The sequence below is a fragment of the Olea europaea genome, chromosome 7 (genome assembly GCF_002742605.1).
Source record: "Olea europaea var. sylvestris chromosome 7, O_europaea_v1, whole genome shotgun sequence".
Taxonomy (NCBI): Eukaryota; Viridiplantae; Streptophyta; class Magnoliopsida; order Lamiales; family Oleaceae; genus Olea; species Olea europaea.
In genome coordinates, this window is record NC_036243.1 from 21,296,729 (window position 1) to 21,314,053 (window position 17,325).

The window sequence follows — 17,325 nt, forward strand, 5'->3', positions numbered from 1 at the left end:
AAAATTAAAAACTTAAATTATAGATAGCCTTCACGGTATGTTGTGCCAATAGGGTGCAAAGGACTGCAAACGTGCATCTGCATATGCCCACATATAATAACAATTTAGCCTCATTTAGATTATAAATTTATAAATAATTTGTAAATTCAATTAAATTCAAATATTAATTTGAACCACGTTCATAATGTGAACGACTAAGATGATGAAAGGTGCAAAGTCCAAAATCATGTTTTGGGAGGTCTAAATTGCTACAAAATCACCTCGTGGATCCTTTTCATGTCGTGTTTACACTATGTCAAGGTGATGCAACAAGTCTGCTACTACACTATGGAATAATGATCCTATTGGTCTCAAGGAATACCTCAATCCTCTCCATTATATTTGTAAGCAATGAAATTACAAAAAAATTAAAAAATAAGCTACTAAAGCGAAAATGAAAATAATCAAAGGTTGGAATCAAAATAAGTGGTAGTGCATTTGGTGTGGCCCAGTGACGCAAAAGTGGGCGAAGCCAACTGGTTCAGACTGAATTGATTGCAGTGGGACTAATGCCACCAAACTTACTCTCAGCTCCAGTATCTTTCTCTGATAGCCACACCTTCCACTATCTTCCACTTTAAACAATGAATGGAGGAATAATTAATCAATACATGAAATAGCTTCAAAAAAATAATAAAAAAATTTGGAAGAACAAAACTAAAATATGATATAAAGAACGATTTGAAAATTATTTGTGCTCCTTGAAAATTTGGATATATTATATATATTGAAATAAGACGTATATAGGGTTTGTTTTACAAATTTTTTGATAAAAGTTTTAGTTTTTTTTTTGGTTATAAAAATTAATAAAATGTGAGGTTGAAAAAGTTGATCAAAAAATTATGAATCCATAAAATGTAGGATTAAAATTGAAGTATGATTAAGATTAAATTTTTTATTACTTCTATTATAAAACCTATCATATCTCTCTCTCTCTCTCTCTCTATGTAAAATTGTCGCGTAAATACAGAATTTCATTTCAATGACTTATAAACTTGTGACGAAAGATTTTTCTGGCACTCAATAGGTTGGGTGGATCGTAATTTTTTCTCTCATAAGTATGTATATACGCATGTCAGACAAATCTAATTTTAAATTTCCTACATATATAACCCTTACAATGAATTCGAATTGGATCTTTTGAGTGCAATATTCATAATAATTTTAATAATCTAACATACTCTTTTATCTTTGGACCTCAATCTAGCAATATTCTATTTAAGTGGTTGGTATCCTTCAAAAAGGAATATTGTTTTTCATCAAATAAACTTTTGCTTTTTAAATTTATTTTCTGATTGTGGAATCAGAAGGTGACCATGGGAAATCTTTAGATTCTCATAATCCTTGTCAAGAAAATGAAAGACAAAAAAGTGGGTTACTTTTTTTACTAGTAATCTTCTGCTATGTGAGAGTCACATGAAGGACCGAATCTTGTTCATGAGCATAAAGAGCATATCTTATACGCACAACACTGAATGGTAATGAAAAAAATTGAAGAGTAATTATTTAAAAAACGTAATTAAAAAAAAAAAAAGTCTCTACTTGGGTTTCATTTCATTTTATTAAAAATTATTTTTCAAAGTCGAACATTATTTTCACCATAAATTTTTATTACCTATTTTTCCATCACTCAATTGGGAAAAAATTAAAAAATAAATAAATAAAAAATAAAAATAGAACGAGACACAAAACATAAGAACGCTGTCAATAAAGATCCCAACACACAATAGGTGAAATATGAGCAATGAACACGTTTTTAAGGGTTATTATCCCATCAGCTAGTACGTGAAAATAAGAAAAGCTAATCTAGACGGCAGCCACCGTCTCGCCACCGGAGGCGGCGGTTGCAGCTTTCTTCTTCGATACGAATGAACACTTCTCTTTTCTCTCATCCTGAGTCATCTGTTGTTGTCTACACTCTGAACTGCAAAAAGCACTATCTCCCCTGGACAAAATGAATTAAGAAATAATTAGATCAAAATAATTCATTACCCTATCAATCTTGTATTTTGTAGAGGTTGACAGTATTGCATGTAAATTCGTATAAAATTAATTCAGACTTTTTTAAAGGATGATTGATCTTCACCGCTAGAAAATAAATCCAGGTCAAGAAATTCTAGAGAGAGAATCTAAGTACTAAGGAGGTTGTATAGATATATACCTATACTAGGTGAAATATGAGCAATGAACACGTTTTTAAGGGTTATTATCCCATCAGCTAGTACGTGAAAATAAGAAAAGCTAATCTAGACGGCGGCCACCGTCTCGCCACCGGCGGCGGCGGTTGCAGCTTTCTTCTTCGATACGAATGAACACTTCTCTTTTCTCTCATCCTGAGTCATCTGTTGTTGTCTACACTCTGAACTGCAAAAAGCACTATCTCCCCTGGACAAAATGAATTAAGAAATAATTAGGTCAAAATAATTCATTACCCTATCAATCTTGTATTTTGTAGAGGTTGACAGTATTGCATGTAAATTCGTATAAAATTAATTCAGACTTTTTTTAAAGGATGATTGATCTTCACCGCCAGAAAATAAATCCAGGTCAAGAAATTCTAGAGAGAGAATCTAAGTACTAAGGAGGTTGTATAGATATATACCTATAGATGTAGATGTCTCGACCAGGAATCAAACGGCGTTTACAGAGGGAACAAGCCCTCAAGAAATCAGCAGTTTCAACAAAATCTGCTGAATTGCAGCGGAGGGGTCGAGGAGACGCGGCAGAGGCGGCGGCGGTCCTCTGATCTAAACCGCCACTATAAAATGAGTTGTGAGGATAAAACGGCTGATTATTAGCTGTAGTACCTTCACCAGACTTGGTGGCGCCGTCGATTTCCAAGGTGAACTCCGTCATGCTTGTAGTCTTCTTCATTGGTGGACGTGGCCTCTTTCCTAACAACATATTACTCTCTCTGTCTCTCTCCTCGCTCTCTCTCTACCTGTATTGTGTATATATCTGTAGACTTGAGATTGGCGATTGAGGAAGAAAGAAAATAAAGAATTGAGAGAGTGAAGAGAGGAAGGCCGAGGGGGGTTGGGGGGTGAGAGTGGGAGTGGGATTTTGCTGGCAAGATAAACGGAAAGCCAGAAACGGAGGACTTAATCTGAGCCGTTGATTTGTTTAGGATTTAAGAAGTTGCATTATTGTTGTGAGGCCATGTCAGCATTTTTTAAGCCCTTGTTTGAGCATCGTTTTTTAGAAAAAAAAAATACATTTTTAAATATTATTTTGACATCATTTTAATAACATATTTTTCAATAAAATAATATTTTGCGTAAATTCAAAACTTTTCTTTATTTTTTAATCACACATTTTCCGTTAATACACTATTCAAAAATACATTTTTATAAAAAAAATGAGACTCAAACAAGACTTAATTGATAGGAATCAACTGTTAACTCTTTCCTAGTTTTATCATTTATGGCTTCAGGGAATATATTATTTAGTAATTTTTATTAAAAAAAATTTATTTAAAAAAATTCTACTTAGATCATCAACTTTAGACCCCTTTTTGAGCCACATTCTTTAAAAAAAAAAAAAATACATTTTTAAACAGCGATTTGATATTATTTTAGCCATACATTTTTCAATAAAATTATATTACACTAAATCCAAAATTTCTTCTCATTTTTTAACCACTTATTCTCTATCAATCTACTATTTCAAAATACATTCTTTCAAAATAATGTGATTTAAACACACACTTAGAAATTTCAATTTATTCATACTTTGTGTTTCATTGTTTAGATCGCACTTTGAGTATATTAAAATTTTGCTCTTTTATTTTTGAATCTTATGGTTTTATCCCCCTCTTTTAAGTGAAATATATTAGTGTAATAGTCTTTTCTAAAATTTTGTAGTAATTTTCATTTATTTAGGACTTACATTCAAGGTTATGATAGATTTAGAGTACATCTAATAAGATTTTAACTTATTTTTTCTTCTTATATGTGGTTCGGCCCAACATACACAGGCCTCGATTGTTTTAGTTAGGGTTGATCAAAGCTTGATATGTACATTGTTAATCATCCATTCAATACTCCAATGTCTCTACACATTTTTGAGTGTCCAATATGTCCACCCAAATGTTGCTCAACCATACACTTTCAGCTTTGCATTCGCTTATCACATTGGTAATTCTTCTTTACTGCGTCTCTAACTTTCCATTCAGCCACCAATTTCCTCCGAGGATTCTAATTTTATTACTCAGTCATCAAAGTGCTACATATTGACCTAATGAATGAAAATACATACCAATTAAAATGAGATGGGCTCCATTCGCAGTTAACATATCATTTAGTTCCTTCGTTCTGTTGTTGTAGACGTACTTGATATTTTGTTCAACAGTAAGATTATCAAAAATACTACAGAAGATGTTGTAACTTAAAATTAAATTTTCAAAACTTAAAATTGATTTTAATTTTTAGTTTTCCTTTATTTTAATATTCAGATTTAATAGAAAATTAAAAGCCATAATTATATTTTAACTTACACTTCAATTGAATTTATTCTCATTAGTGTGTAGGTTTAAGATGTACACTATAAAAAGAGAGGAGATTTTATAATTTGGACACGACGTGAAAACACAACTTGAGATACTTGAATACAAAAATATTTCAGCTATATTTTATATTATATTTCTATAATTTTGACAACTTGATGAGATGTTCGTTCTTTATCTTCCTATGATCGTGCCCATAGAAGGAGAATCGACTGTGAGCCACATGAATTTTATTTTGGAGCTATGTTGTGTCAAAAGTACTCACACGAAGGAAAGATAACATGAATTTAGGACACAGTGACGTGACTCTCAATGCTTGTGTTCTAAATCTCTTCTCTATTTTATGTTATGTTATCGTTAAATTGTACTTGCTCTTTTGTTATGTTAATTGATAATCAGTCTACACATAACTCACCCATTTTCCTAACAATTTAAAATATGTTGAGTGATTTGTGTATAAATTGTAGGTATTGGTTCAAATAATTTACCAAAAATTGGAAAATGAAAAGGTGTGTAAAAGTGAAAAATGAAAAGGTGTGACTACGTGCCAACTTCGACCAAATATTTGGACTTATCTGATGGTCAAATTGCAAAAGTAAATAGACCAACTTATTCTGCTCATCAAGTAGATCGTCGTGGTATATTTGAAATCTCGAAACCAATTCCGGATGAATGAGAAATTACAGACGAAAGTTAGAAGAAATGAAGTGTTGCAACTTTTCAAAGGATGTAGGTTTTGGCCAAATATTGCAACTTTTTGAAAGGATGCATATTTTGGCCCACACTACTTCATTTGCACCATTTCTACATCTATAAATAGGACCCTATGGACATGATTTTGGGTACACCAATTGCATTGAGCATTCATTCTCCTTTTGCAATTCTCTCATTTCTAATTCCATAACATTTTCATGCATTTCCTTGGGAGAGAGGGAATTCCGTTCGAGTTCAATGGTCGAAGTCATTTGGAGTGCTCCTATGGCTCGACGTGGTCGTTGTATCTTGGGAGATAATTGCTGGAAAATCGTTAGCACTGATGCGGGGCAAATTCATCTTAAGGAAATAGTTATACTCGTCTCGACCAATAGCATCACTTGCATCTAATTTTTTTTCTTATTTCTGATTTCATTTCTTCATACTTGATTTCAGAAAATGATAATTTTATTTATATGGTTTATGCAAAGTTCGATATGAAGAATCACATGTTTTAATTCAAGAATAAAAATGGTCATATTCGATAATCATTGGTTAGTTTCTCAAATTCTATTTTCCTTGTTTCAATTTCGTGAACGTGTAAGTTACATTTTATGAATATAATATGCACATAATCGGTGTGTTCCCCAATATTCTTAAGATGAATTTTGTTTTCGTGCATTTATATTTTTCATTATTCTATTTGCATGAACAAAGTATTAAATGGATTGGATGATAAAATCTAATTGCATAAACTCGACACCGATTTATGTTTTATGCTCGGTGGGGTTCTGTGCAACTCTTAAAAAAATAAAAATAAAAAAATGAACTGATCCATACATGAGAAATTATTATGTTATTATATGAATTATATCTTAAATGTCCATGCCATCCATTTGTTTAGTATATGATGAAAGTGAAGTATTATATATTGCACATGGTTGCAATTGTTAATCAATATATATGTCTGTCAATACATGTCTTTTCATAAATTAGTCAAGGACCATGAAGTTGGTTTATTTTTGAAAAAGTGCATGTGGTTTTTAAGGCAATTTATTAAATGATGACTCTTCATTTTCTAAATGCATTTTCAAATCCAATTTCTACTCTATCATCAACTTAATTTTCCTATCAAATAATATTACATGTATATTTATTTATATATGATCTATATATGTTGGTCATTGGTACAACTCCAATGTCACTGGAATAGATGCCAACTAATTGTGAAAATATGAACTTTCATGACTATTGTTTTATTGGAATATGAAATATGACATGGTAAATTAGTTGGTTAAATTTTCATATCTTGTTGAAATTTTACTAACTTTGACTATGATGATAGCCTCAATTAATTTGATAAAATTAAGTGGATATCATTATTTAGTAATGAGAATTAAGCCACTTAATTATTTGAAATTGTGGAAAATTATGTAGAATATTATGAAATATTTTAGGATCAATTTAGATGAAAAGGTGCGTCCTTTCATATGAAAAATCATGACTTTTAGGTGTGTCTCTTCGTAGAGATTAATTCCAAGAGGTATGTCTCTTCATAGAGATTAATTCCAAGAGGTGTGTCCTTTTGTAGGGTTGTGTCTCTTGAGAACACAACTTTTCAACCTATGGTTGATTCATTTGTTCAAGTTTGAATATGGTGAATATGTACCTTATTATTTGACATAAAATGAAAATATCATGTGAAATGTCACAAATGTGATAAGTTGCATATCTTACCATGCTTAACCCTCTTTATTGTTGAATTTAACTTCAATCGTGAAACCAATTAAGTTAGTATATGTTTTGAAAGCATTGTTGATCCATATGATGACCTTGATTTAATTTGAATGATTAAAATTAATTAGATTGAAGTACGTTATATGCAAGTTGACGACCACTACTTTGAAAGTACATAGACTTTCATGAACCACTCGATACGGATATTATCTAGGAGATAAATGAATAGAATTATAAAAGAGTTGCTGAATTCTAAGTTCAAGTATAACCCAAGAATGTGAGGGGTTAAATTTAATGCTTGTAAAGTTGAAATGGAAAGTTCAAAACTTGTGGATGCAACATTATTAGATTACATATGTATTCCTAATTGAGGAATTGTGGGGGTAATTCAGTTTAACAGTTACGTTTGCTTCTATCTTATAATCACAAAACGATATCTATGAAAGTGAAAAGATAGAAAACCCTTATACTAATTATAAGAATGATATATACTAAGTCTAAAGTGGATGAAATGGGTTGTAAAACTAATTATGGCATTTGTATAGACATGCAAGAACAATTGGAATATTCTTATATGAAGAATATTCATAAAGTTCAAATGCATCGTAATATTTCAATGATGATATTGAATACCCATGATTCTGAAATCCACTAGTAAAAGTGATTGACTAGTTTAGTGTTTGATAGAAATTCTTCAGCCTTGTTTGGAATTAATAAAGTTTTAGATAAAGCTAATAAGAATCATGTAGTTTCATGAAAGGATTTCTTGGTGGTAACAATTTGTATCTATTAAATAAAATCAATCGTTTGCTAGCAATAATTGATAAGATATTAATTAAATGTAATGGTAGGTTTAGACATATAAGTCATAGACATAATACCATTAAGCAATTGATCTCAATGGTGTAAACTCGTGGTACCTTTAAGAGATTTACAATAAGATTAAGTATACTGCATATCGAAAGGAATGTGATTGAGCCTACTATGTTAGAGTCCTTATAATGGCAAGCCTACCTTATTGACTGGAGATCCCAAGATCTTGGTTCAAAGGGAGAACTAAGTTATGAGGATTCCATGAAGCACTAAGGAAAATAGTTTCCTAACTTATTCCTTTGATATTAAAGTCCTTTCTACAGAGTTGTAAGATGTTAAGATAATCTTTTAATATTTCCTATATCTTGATTAAGTCAAGTGGAGTAGAGTATAATACTCTTAATAAGAGGTCACCTATGTGAGTGTGAAGCGGGGCCGCTTCAATGAGAATTATTCGAGGCTTGAATTCTTTAAACACTCGCAGAAACAAGAAGGATTCAGGGCCAAAATGAATCAAGTCATGAGAACCATGAACTGTTTAGGAAAGACATCTGTGTGAATATCGTTGTCTTGGCTTACACTTAAGGCTGAATGGTTCAAGACATCACGTTCACCAATTAGCCGAGTAAGTTTGATGGTATTTCACTAAGGGAGGTTAAAGGCCAGAAGCTACCTTCCCTGATGTAGTGTTTTTTCATACTCTCTCTACATTGCATCATATCATTGCAAATCTCTACATTGCATCATATCATTGCATTTGCATATGCGTACCCTAATTTTCATTCACGTGGGGGATTGTAGGCATTGATTCAAATAATTAACCAAAAATTGGAAAATGAAAAGGTGTGTAAAAGTGAAAAATGAAAAGGTGTGACTACGTATCAATTTCGACAAAATATTTGGACTTGATCCGATGCTTAAATTACAAAAGTAAATAGACCAACTTATTCTATTCGTTGAGTAGATCGTCGTGGTATATTTGGAATCTTGGAACCAATTCCGGATGAATGAGAAATTGCAGACCAAAGTTGGAAGAAATGAAGTGTTACAACTTTTCAAAAGGATACAGGTTTTGGCCAAGTGTTGCAATTTTTTTAAAGGATGCATGTTTTGGCCTACACTACTTTATTTGCACCCTTTCTACATCTATAAATAGGACCATATGGACATGATTTTGGGTACACCAATTGCATTGAACATTTATTCCCCTCTTGCAATTCTCTCATTTCTAATTTCATAACATTTTCATGCATTTCCTTGGTAGAGAGGAAATTCCGTTCGAGTTCGTTGGTCAAAATCATTTGGAGTGCTCCTATGGCTCGACATGATCGTTGTATCTTGGGAGATGATTGCCGAAAAATTGTTAGCACCGATGCGGGGTAAATTCATCTTAAAGAAAGAATTATACTCGCCTCGATCAATAGCATCACTTGCATCTAATTTTTTCTTATTTCTAATTTCAATTCTTCATACTTGATTTCAGAAAATGATAATTTTATTTATATGGTTTATGCAAGGTTCGATATGAAGAATCACATATTTTAATTCAAGAATGGAAATGGTCAGGTTCGATAATCATTGGTTAGTTTCTCAAATTCTATTTTCCTTGTTTCGATTTCGTGAACGTGTAAGTTACGTTTTATGAATATAATATGCACATAATCGGTGTATTCCCCAACATAAATGAAATTTTCTCAGGGCCGTTTGATATGATTTTGGAAATTATAAGCCATCAATTTTGGAATTGAACATCTTTACAAATATCTTGTATTAAGGATGTTGATTTCTGTGTAATCTTTAAGAGATGAAGTATTTGATGAAAAAAAAAAGGCAACCTCATAAGTAGAGGGAAAAATTATGCTGTTGTGATACTCTGTCTTACTCTTTCTCCGTGGGAGATTTGTCTTGTGAGCATGTTAATTTAGTTTATCTATTCTCAGAAAAAGGCATGTTTACTTAGATGGAAAATAAAATATAACAAATAAATTTAAGTGACAATTTAAACTTATTTAATTGTCAATTGAGTCCTTAAAGATGGTTCACAAATTTCCTGTATGGCATGTTTATTTTTCTCAAACATATATACTGCAAGTGTCTTAAATCTTATGAGGCAGATGTGATGGGAATGTGAATTTGATTTGTGGTATTGTTTTAATCTTTTTCATGATTAAACATACTCTTGCGTTGGTAGATATACTAAACATAATCAATTATTTGTTTATAATTTATTGTTATGGAAAAAATATTTTTGCAAATGTGTTTAATAAGAATTTGTGGATCTATTGATGAATGAAAATCATAAAACCGTGGGGTTGATAAACTTGTGCATCAACCATTTCCTCACAATGTTGGATCCTATCGAAAGAGATAAATTGTAAGACCATTTATTAACTCAATTAAAGTTCTATATCTTTGAAATGTAGAGGTGTTAAAAAATGTGGAAATTACAAGAAACCATAGAGTTAAAATCCACATTTCTAAAATCATGCCCAATGTTTAACTATTCAAAATCAGATTTTTTTAGCCTATTAATATTCCAAACCCTAATTCCTTTTCAAAATTTTCTCTCTCATAACCAGACACCAATCACTCTCTCTTCCAAATCTCATCCTCTCTCTCTCTCTCTCTCTCTCTCTCTCTCTCTCTCTCTCTTTATACACAACGTCGGCGACGACGAGATTGGAAGCCGCTCCTGCCGACACGATATGGTGACGATGTTTTAGTGGTGGCGGTGTTGTGGTGGTGGCAACCAATTAGTCGGTAGATCGTTGTGTGGTGGATTTGGCGATATGGTACAGATCGCGCAGACAGTGTGTGATGGCAACGTGAGGCTGCAGATCTCCCAAACACAATCTGTCTCTCTCACCTCTCTCGTCGCCATCACGAGAGGCGCATAAGGCGATGGGTTTGGGATTTTTTTTGGTCGGTGTGGTGTTGATTGTGTGATTGAAATGGTGGTTGTGACCTTTGGCACAAGAGATAGTGTTGTAGGTTGATCGGGCTTTGGCGTTAGTGGCGAAGTTGTGTGGTGGCCGATCTGTCTGTGTTTGTGTTGTGTTGTTGCACGTCATCGACCGATTTGTGGCGATAGTGGACTTTGTGTGGTGGTGGCTGTTTTGGAGGTAGAGGAGGCAGTACTGGATCTGTTTTGGATCTGTAGTGTTGGTGTGTGGCGGCGATGATTTTGGACAATTGTGGTGGCGAGATTTTTGTTAGATGTGGCGACGGAGTGGGTTTTGGTGGCTGTGGTGGCGGTAGAGGGAGGTGGTGTTGGCTGCGGTGCAGTGCTGAAAATTGTGACTGTGACCATGACTGTAACTCTCAAATGTGACTTGGAATTGTGATCTGAAAATTATGACCGTGACTCCCAATTGTGACTCACAATTGATTAACTTGTGATCGAAAAATTAATAATGACTAATTAATTGAATAATTTACAATGACTAAATGAGTTGTGACCAATAAAAGTTTTAATTCTATGATTGATGAATAATATGTAACCTATAAAATTTTTGGTCAAAAAATATATTGTGACCAATAATTTGATAAATTATGACTTAAAATTAATCTGTGACTAATTAACTAGATATTTGTGACTTAAATATATTTAATTAATAAAATATATGTATAATAAATTAATTTATAAAAAAAAATTAAAAATCTGATTTTTGAACTAAATCTTTGTTCTTACTTTTGAAAAGGGGCATACTTACCTTCTTAGAAATGAATTTTTTCCTTAAAAAATTTGCCTTATATTTTATTATTTTTAATTGAAAAATTGACTTTTGAAAAATGTTAAAAATAAAATCGTAGACTTGGAGGTAAACTACAAAAGCTCAATGGATGCATTTCAAATGGGAGGGCCAGCAATCTTTTCTCGTTCGTTAGCAAGGCTGAACTGTCATGTTCAAATGTCTTACTAAGGGACAATATTAGAAATTTTACATATTTATCTTATTATAATAAAATATATGATATTGGCACTTTGAAAAGTTAGAAAGTGTGCAGATGTGCAGATATAAAAGTCGAGAATAAGAAATTTGGAAATTGATGGTTCCAATTATTGTCCTAGAATGACATGACTAATTTGCAGTCCCATGATGGACATACAAAAATCATAAAAAAGGATGAGCTTAAACCCATAAAGAAGTCATTTTCGGGAGTAATTCAATCTTTGTGATTGGAGATCCCATGAAGATGGTTCAAATATTGATATGGTGCTAATAAATGTGATGTTATGAATGATTTATCCTTGAATGAGTACCGAAGCGAGAATTTTCGCGAGGTGTAGGTCACACGTGCCCTTACAGGGACTCATCTAAGTAAGAGTTGACATGAGGGCGTGACTATGAGATTGAGTTATTCCGTAAAGACTCTTACTAGAATCAAAATTAGAACGCATGGCCATTAAAAGTGCTATCTGCTATGAATTAGAGTCTGAATCGATGTTGTGTATGAAGGCTTAGTACATTATGGCTCAATCAAATGGAAATTGTTATTGCTAAGTGAGATTCAAATTCAAAAGACTCCAACATTTATTACAAGATACAATGTTGCCGTTATATATTATATATATTTATTTTTGAAAGTTTAACACTTGTAGGGGATTGTTGTAATTTAAGTTTTAAATTTTCAAAACTTAAAATTGATTTTACTTTTCAGTTTTTCTTTATTTTAACATTCATACTTGATAGAAAATTAAAAGTCATAATTATATGTTTTAACTTACGCTTTAATTGAATTTATTCTCATTAGCGAGGGGGTTTAAGATGTATATTATAAAAAGGAGAGAGGTTTTAGGGATGGCAACGAGCCGGCTCGAGAGCTGAAAATTAAGGCTCAGGCTCGGCTCGAGCTTTTTGAAGATGAGGTTTTTTTGGCCCGAGCCGAGTTGCTGCCTCGGCCCGGCACTCCAAGATGGGGCTTGACCCGAGCCTAGGCTCGGTCGGCTCGAGCTTTTTGCGGGCTAAGCCATGGGCAGCCTGAACCCTCGAGCGTTTTAGCCATCCCTAGGAGGTTTTATAATTTGGACACAACACAAAATTTAACTTGAGATACTTGAATACGAAAATACTCCATCTATATTTTATGTTATATTTATATAGTTTGGCAACTTAATGAGAGGCTCATTCTTTATCTCTTTATAGTCGTGCTCAGAGAAAGAAAATCGGCTGTGAGCCATATAAATTTTATCTTGGAGGCATGTAGTGCTGAAAGTATCCGCACAAAGAGAAGACAACATGATTTTATAACAACATTTTTGACGTAACTTCCAAAGCTTGCTTCTTAAATCTTTTCTCTATTTTATGTTGTATTATTGTTAAATTATATTTGCTATTTTATTATGTTAATTGATGATCATCTTATCCACAAATCACTCATTTTTTTCCATTAGATGTTGTAGTAATGAACATGGACGACTGATTTGCTGTCCACTTGCAAGAGGAAACAATTCTTTCACATTACCAAAATCCAATTGTTCTGAAAACACGAAATAGGTATTTGAGAGTGTTTACGAACAGCATCATAATCAGCTCTATGTAATTTGGTTACAAGTTATAGACTCTAAAGAAACTCCAGATGAAAGAGGCTCATTTATTAGTTCCACAGCTAAAAGGCTTGGATTTTTTGCATATCTGTTTATATTCATAAAAAGCTAGTCAACAAGTTTAGCATTAATTAATAGAATTCTACTCGAGTCAAATGATTAATTAGGTTTACCTGACAGCAAGAAAGTCTATAACATCGACGGTTTGTTTAATGATGTCATCAGTCAGTCCCCATTCAACGAAGCCATCTCTTGAACTGTGCTCGAAACCATTTTGTGAGCCAGGTGTAGGGTACAGATTGATAAAAATATAATGAATCTCAAACCAATATGTTGAATCAATTCAAAAAGAAGAAAAGAGAAGAGAAGGAGAAGAAGAATAAAGAGAGAACCAAAATCTATTGAGCCATCAAAATTAGGTTTTCAAAGAAAGTAAAAAACACTTTTTATACTACTACAAGGAAACCTAAAAATAATAGGAAACTTACAATAATAGGAAATTACATATTATGCTAAAATAAATAACTAAATATAAATAAATAACTAAATATAACACACGTTTTCATCCCTCCTCAAACTCAAGATGTTAAAGCAAGAAGCAGCGACAGTTTGTCACGCAAAAAGCGAAAACGATGAACCGGATGAGACTTAGTGAAGAAGTCAGCAAGCTGCAACGATGAAGAAACAAAAGGTAGGGAAATAGTGCCAGTCTGCAGATGATGGCGAACCAGATGACAATCAATCTCAATATACTTTGTGCGTTCATGGAACACAGAGTTGTGAGAGATCTGAATGACACTAGTTTATCACATTACATGGGAGTTGGGGAGAAATGAGAAACACCCATGTCTGCAAGTAACCATCACAACCACACAATCTCAGTGGTGGTGGATGCCATAGCTCGATACTCTGCTTTTGTAGAGGAGCGGGAAACAACAGTCTGCTTCTTACTTTTCCAAGAGATAAGTGAATCACCCAAAAATATACAAAAACCCGTAGTGGACTTGCGATCAATGGGGTCGCTGGCCCAATCAGCATCAGAGTAGGCACGGAGCACTAAGGATGAGGTTGATGGAAACAAAAGAGTCTGAAAGCATGTACCACGAAGATAACGCAAAATACGAACAACTGCTGCCCAATGAACTGGAGTAGAAGTTGAAACAAATTGACTAACAATATGAATAGCATAAGCAATATCAGGATGTGTGATGGTAAGATAAACTAGACATCCAACAATAGTGCGATACAAAGTGGGATCAGTCAATGGGACACCATCAGAGGATGAATATCGAGCATTGGACTCAAGAGGAGTATTAGCAGATTTATTATCAGTAAGACGAGCACGCTCAATGACATCCATAGTATACTTGGACTGAGAGATAAGATAACCTCTAGGAGAAGAAGCAACTTCGATCCCCAAAAAATAAGACAGTGTACCCAAGTCCTTCATTTCAAAACGACAAGCCAATTCTGATTTCAAACTTGCAATTCCATCTTCCCACAATTCAGGTTTATCACCCTTTGAAACATTGTATGGGCATCCTCTGGATTACTCCTCATTGAGAGTCTTTGGTTGTACTTGCTTTGTTCTTCGTCCTGAAGTTGAACGTAATAAGTTGACATCTCGCTCTACTATTTGTGTTTTCTTGGGTTATGAGCAAGGGCAAAAGGGTTATCGTTGTTTCGATCCCATTAATAATAAATTATATGTCTCTCATCATGTTGTGTTTCTTGAGCACATTCCATTCTTCTCCATTTCTGATAATACTCATAACGTGACCAAAACTGACCTCATTTATATTGATCCATTCTTTGATGATATAAACAATTCACCTTCACATACCCCATGTACTATTGATTCTTCATGTCCTGCAGGTACACATGCTTCAGATCATGCTACCCCTCCTCCTTCTATGGCTTCCCAAGCACCGCCTGAGATTGTTGATCCAGCTCCTACTTCATCTCTTCCTCGTTATCCTCAACGTATTCGTAAGTCCACTCAGTTACCTGATTTTGATTATTCTTGTTATTCTGAGTCCTTTTGCTATCTTTTAACATCCATTCATAAGTTAGTTGAGCCATCTTCCTATAAAGAAGCTATTTTGGATCCTCTTTGACAATAAGTTATGGCTGATGAACTTTCTACTCTACATAAGACAAACACTTGGGACTTGGTTGAATTGCCTTCAGGTAAACATACTATCGGTTGTCGTTGGGTTTATAAGATTAAAACCAAATCTGATGGTTCAATTGAATGAAATCTTATTAATTAAAGAAACAGCAGTAAGAGCTGCTTCTCCCCAAAACTCACTGGGAAATTTGGCAGATAAAAGAAGTGAAGGAGCAGTTTCCACAATGTGACTATACTTTTGTTCAGCAATACCATTCTGTTGTGGGGTATTAGTACAAGAGGTTTGATGAATTGTTCCATCAAGAGCAAGCAATTTAGAGAATTCGGATGAAGTATGCTCTCCACCCAAATCACATCTAAAGCATTTAATTACAATTGAATGTTGAGTTTTAATAAGTGCTCTAAATGATCGATAAATAGAAAGAAAGTCAGATCGTCGCTTCATAAGATAAACCCAGCAATAACGAATATAATCATCAAAAAAGGACACATAATATCAAGACCCTCCTTTTGTAGTAACTGGAGCAGGTCCCCACACATCAGAGTGAACAAGATCAAATGGTGTAACAGAATGAGAAATACTTCGAGGAAAAGGTAATGCAGAAAATTTTACTAATTTGCAACCACTACAATCAGAAATATCATGTGTTTGTATATTTCCCAATTGACCCTTAGAAACTAAAAATTTTAAACGACTAGTGGAAACATGTCCAAGGCGAGAATGCCACAAATAAAAACTAGAAGACAATGAATTCAAAGAAAAAGATGATAAATCAACACCAGAGGCTGCAACGTGTGATGATCTTAGATTGTCCAGAACATATAACCCTCCTTGTCTACGGCCTATCCCAATCAGCTTTTAAGATTGAGGATCCTGCACATGACAACCAGTAGAAGAAAATTGAACTAAGTATCCAGAATCACACAATTGACCAATAGAGATAAGATTCAAAATAAGAGCTGGAACACAATAGACATTTGACAGTGACAAATTATGTGTATTAACTGAACCAACACCTGCTAAAGGTAATGGTGTACCATCAGCAGTCATAACAGACATAGATGGGTTGGAAGGACGCAAGTCATTAAAGAGTTTTGAATTAGACGACATGTGTTTGAAAGCACCTGAGTCAAAGATCCATGAGGAAGAAATACCTGAGTGATTTTGTGATAACAAACCTATATAAGTGGAGGCTGACATAGCATGTGGTTGTGTGGCTAAGAATTTCTGAAACTGCTCTGCTAAGTCCGTCAACATGGGATTGGATGAAGGTGGTGCTCCAAGTATGGATGAATCATTAGGTGGCATGGTGGCAGCTATGTTAGCATTGGGACGATAAGATCGCTGCTGTGATTGAGGTTGCTGCTTTTTCAATAGCTTTGGACATTGAGACTTCCAATGTCCTTTTTGTTTACAGAAGTTACACTCATCAGTAGCAACTCGCACATAACCTTTATTCTGGTTCTGTGTGAACAGTCGAGAAGGTACAGCCAACACTGAGGTGCTAGATGGAGGAAGAGATACTTCTCCTGCAAGAGATTTCAAAAGTATTTTTTCAGCTACAAGTTCACTAACCACCGAATCAACTGAAGGAAGTGGAGTGCGATGCAAAATAGAGCCTCTGAGTCCCTCAAAATCACTGCGAAGTGCCATCAAAAACTGAACTAATCGTTGCTCCTCTTTAAAAGTAATATATTCCTCACATGCTTTCAGTCCTGCCGATTCCATAAGAGCCAGCTCATCCCAGATAGAGTTCATAGCAGTGTAGAACTTAAGAATACTCATATCTTTCTGATGTAAAGCCCGTATATCAATTTCCAACTGATACCGTTTTGCAAAGTTAGATTTAGTGTATAACG

The 17,325-nt window shown here is 33.8% G+C and overlaps 1 protein-coding gene across 1 annotated transcript; it reads right to left on the reverse strand.

Moving 5' to 3' along the window:
• Positions 1–2,208: 2,208 nt before the first annotated feature.
• LOC111397413 lies at positions 2,209–3,108 on the reverse strand. Its single transcript, XM_023024323.1, has 2 exons — positions 2,642–3,108; positions 2,209–2,424 (listed from the first exon to the last, which is right to left on the reverse strand). The coding sequence occupies exons 1-2, from the start codon at positions 2,941–2,943 to the stop codon at positions 2,286–2,288; spliced, it is 441 nt and encodes a 146-aa protein (XP_022880091.1). The 5' UTR covers positions 2,944–3,108; the 3' UTR covers positions 2,209–2,285.
• Between the last annotated feature and the right edge of the window lie 14,217 nt (positions 3,109–17,325).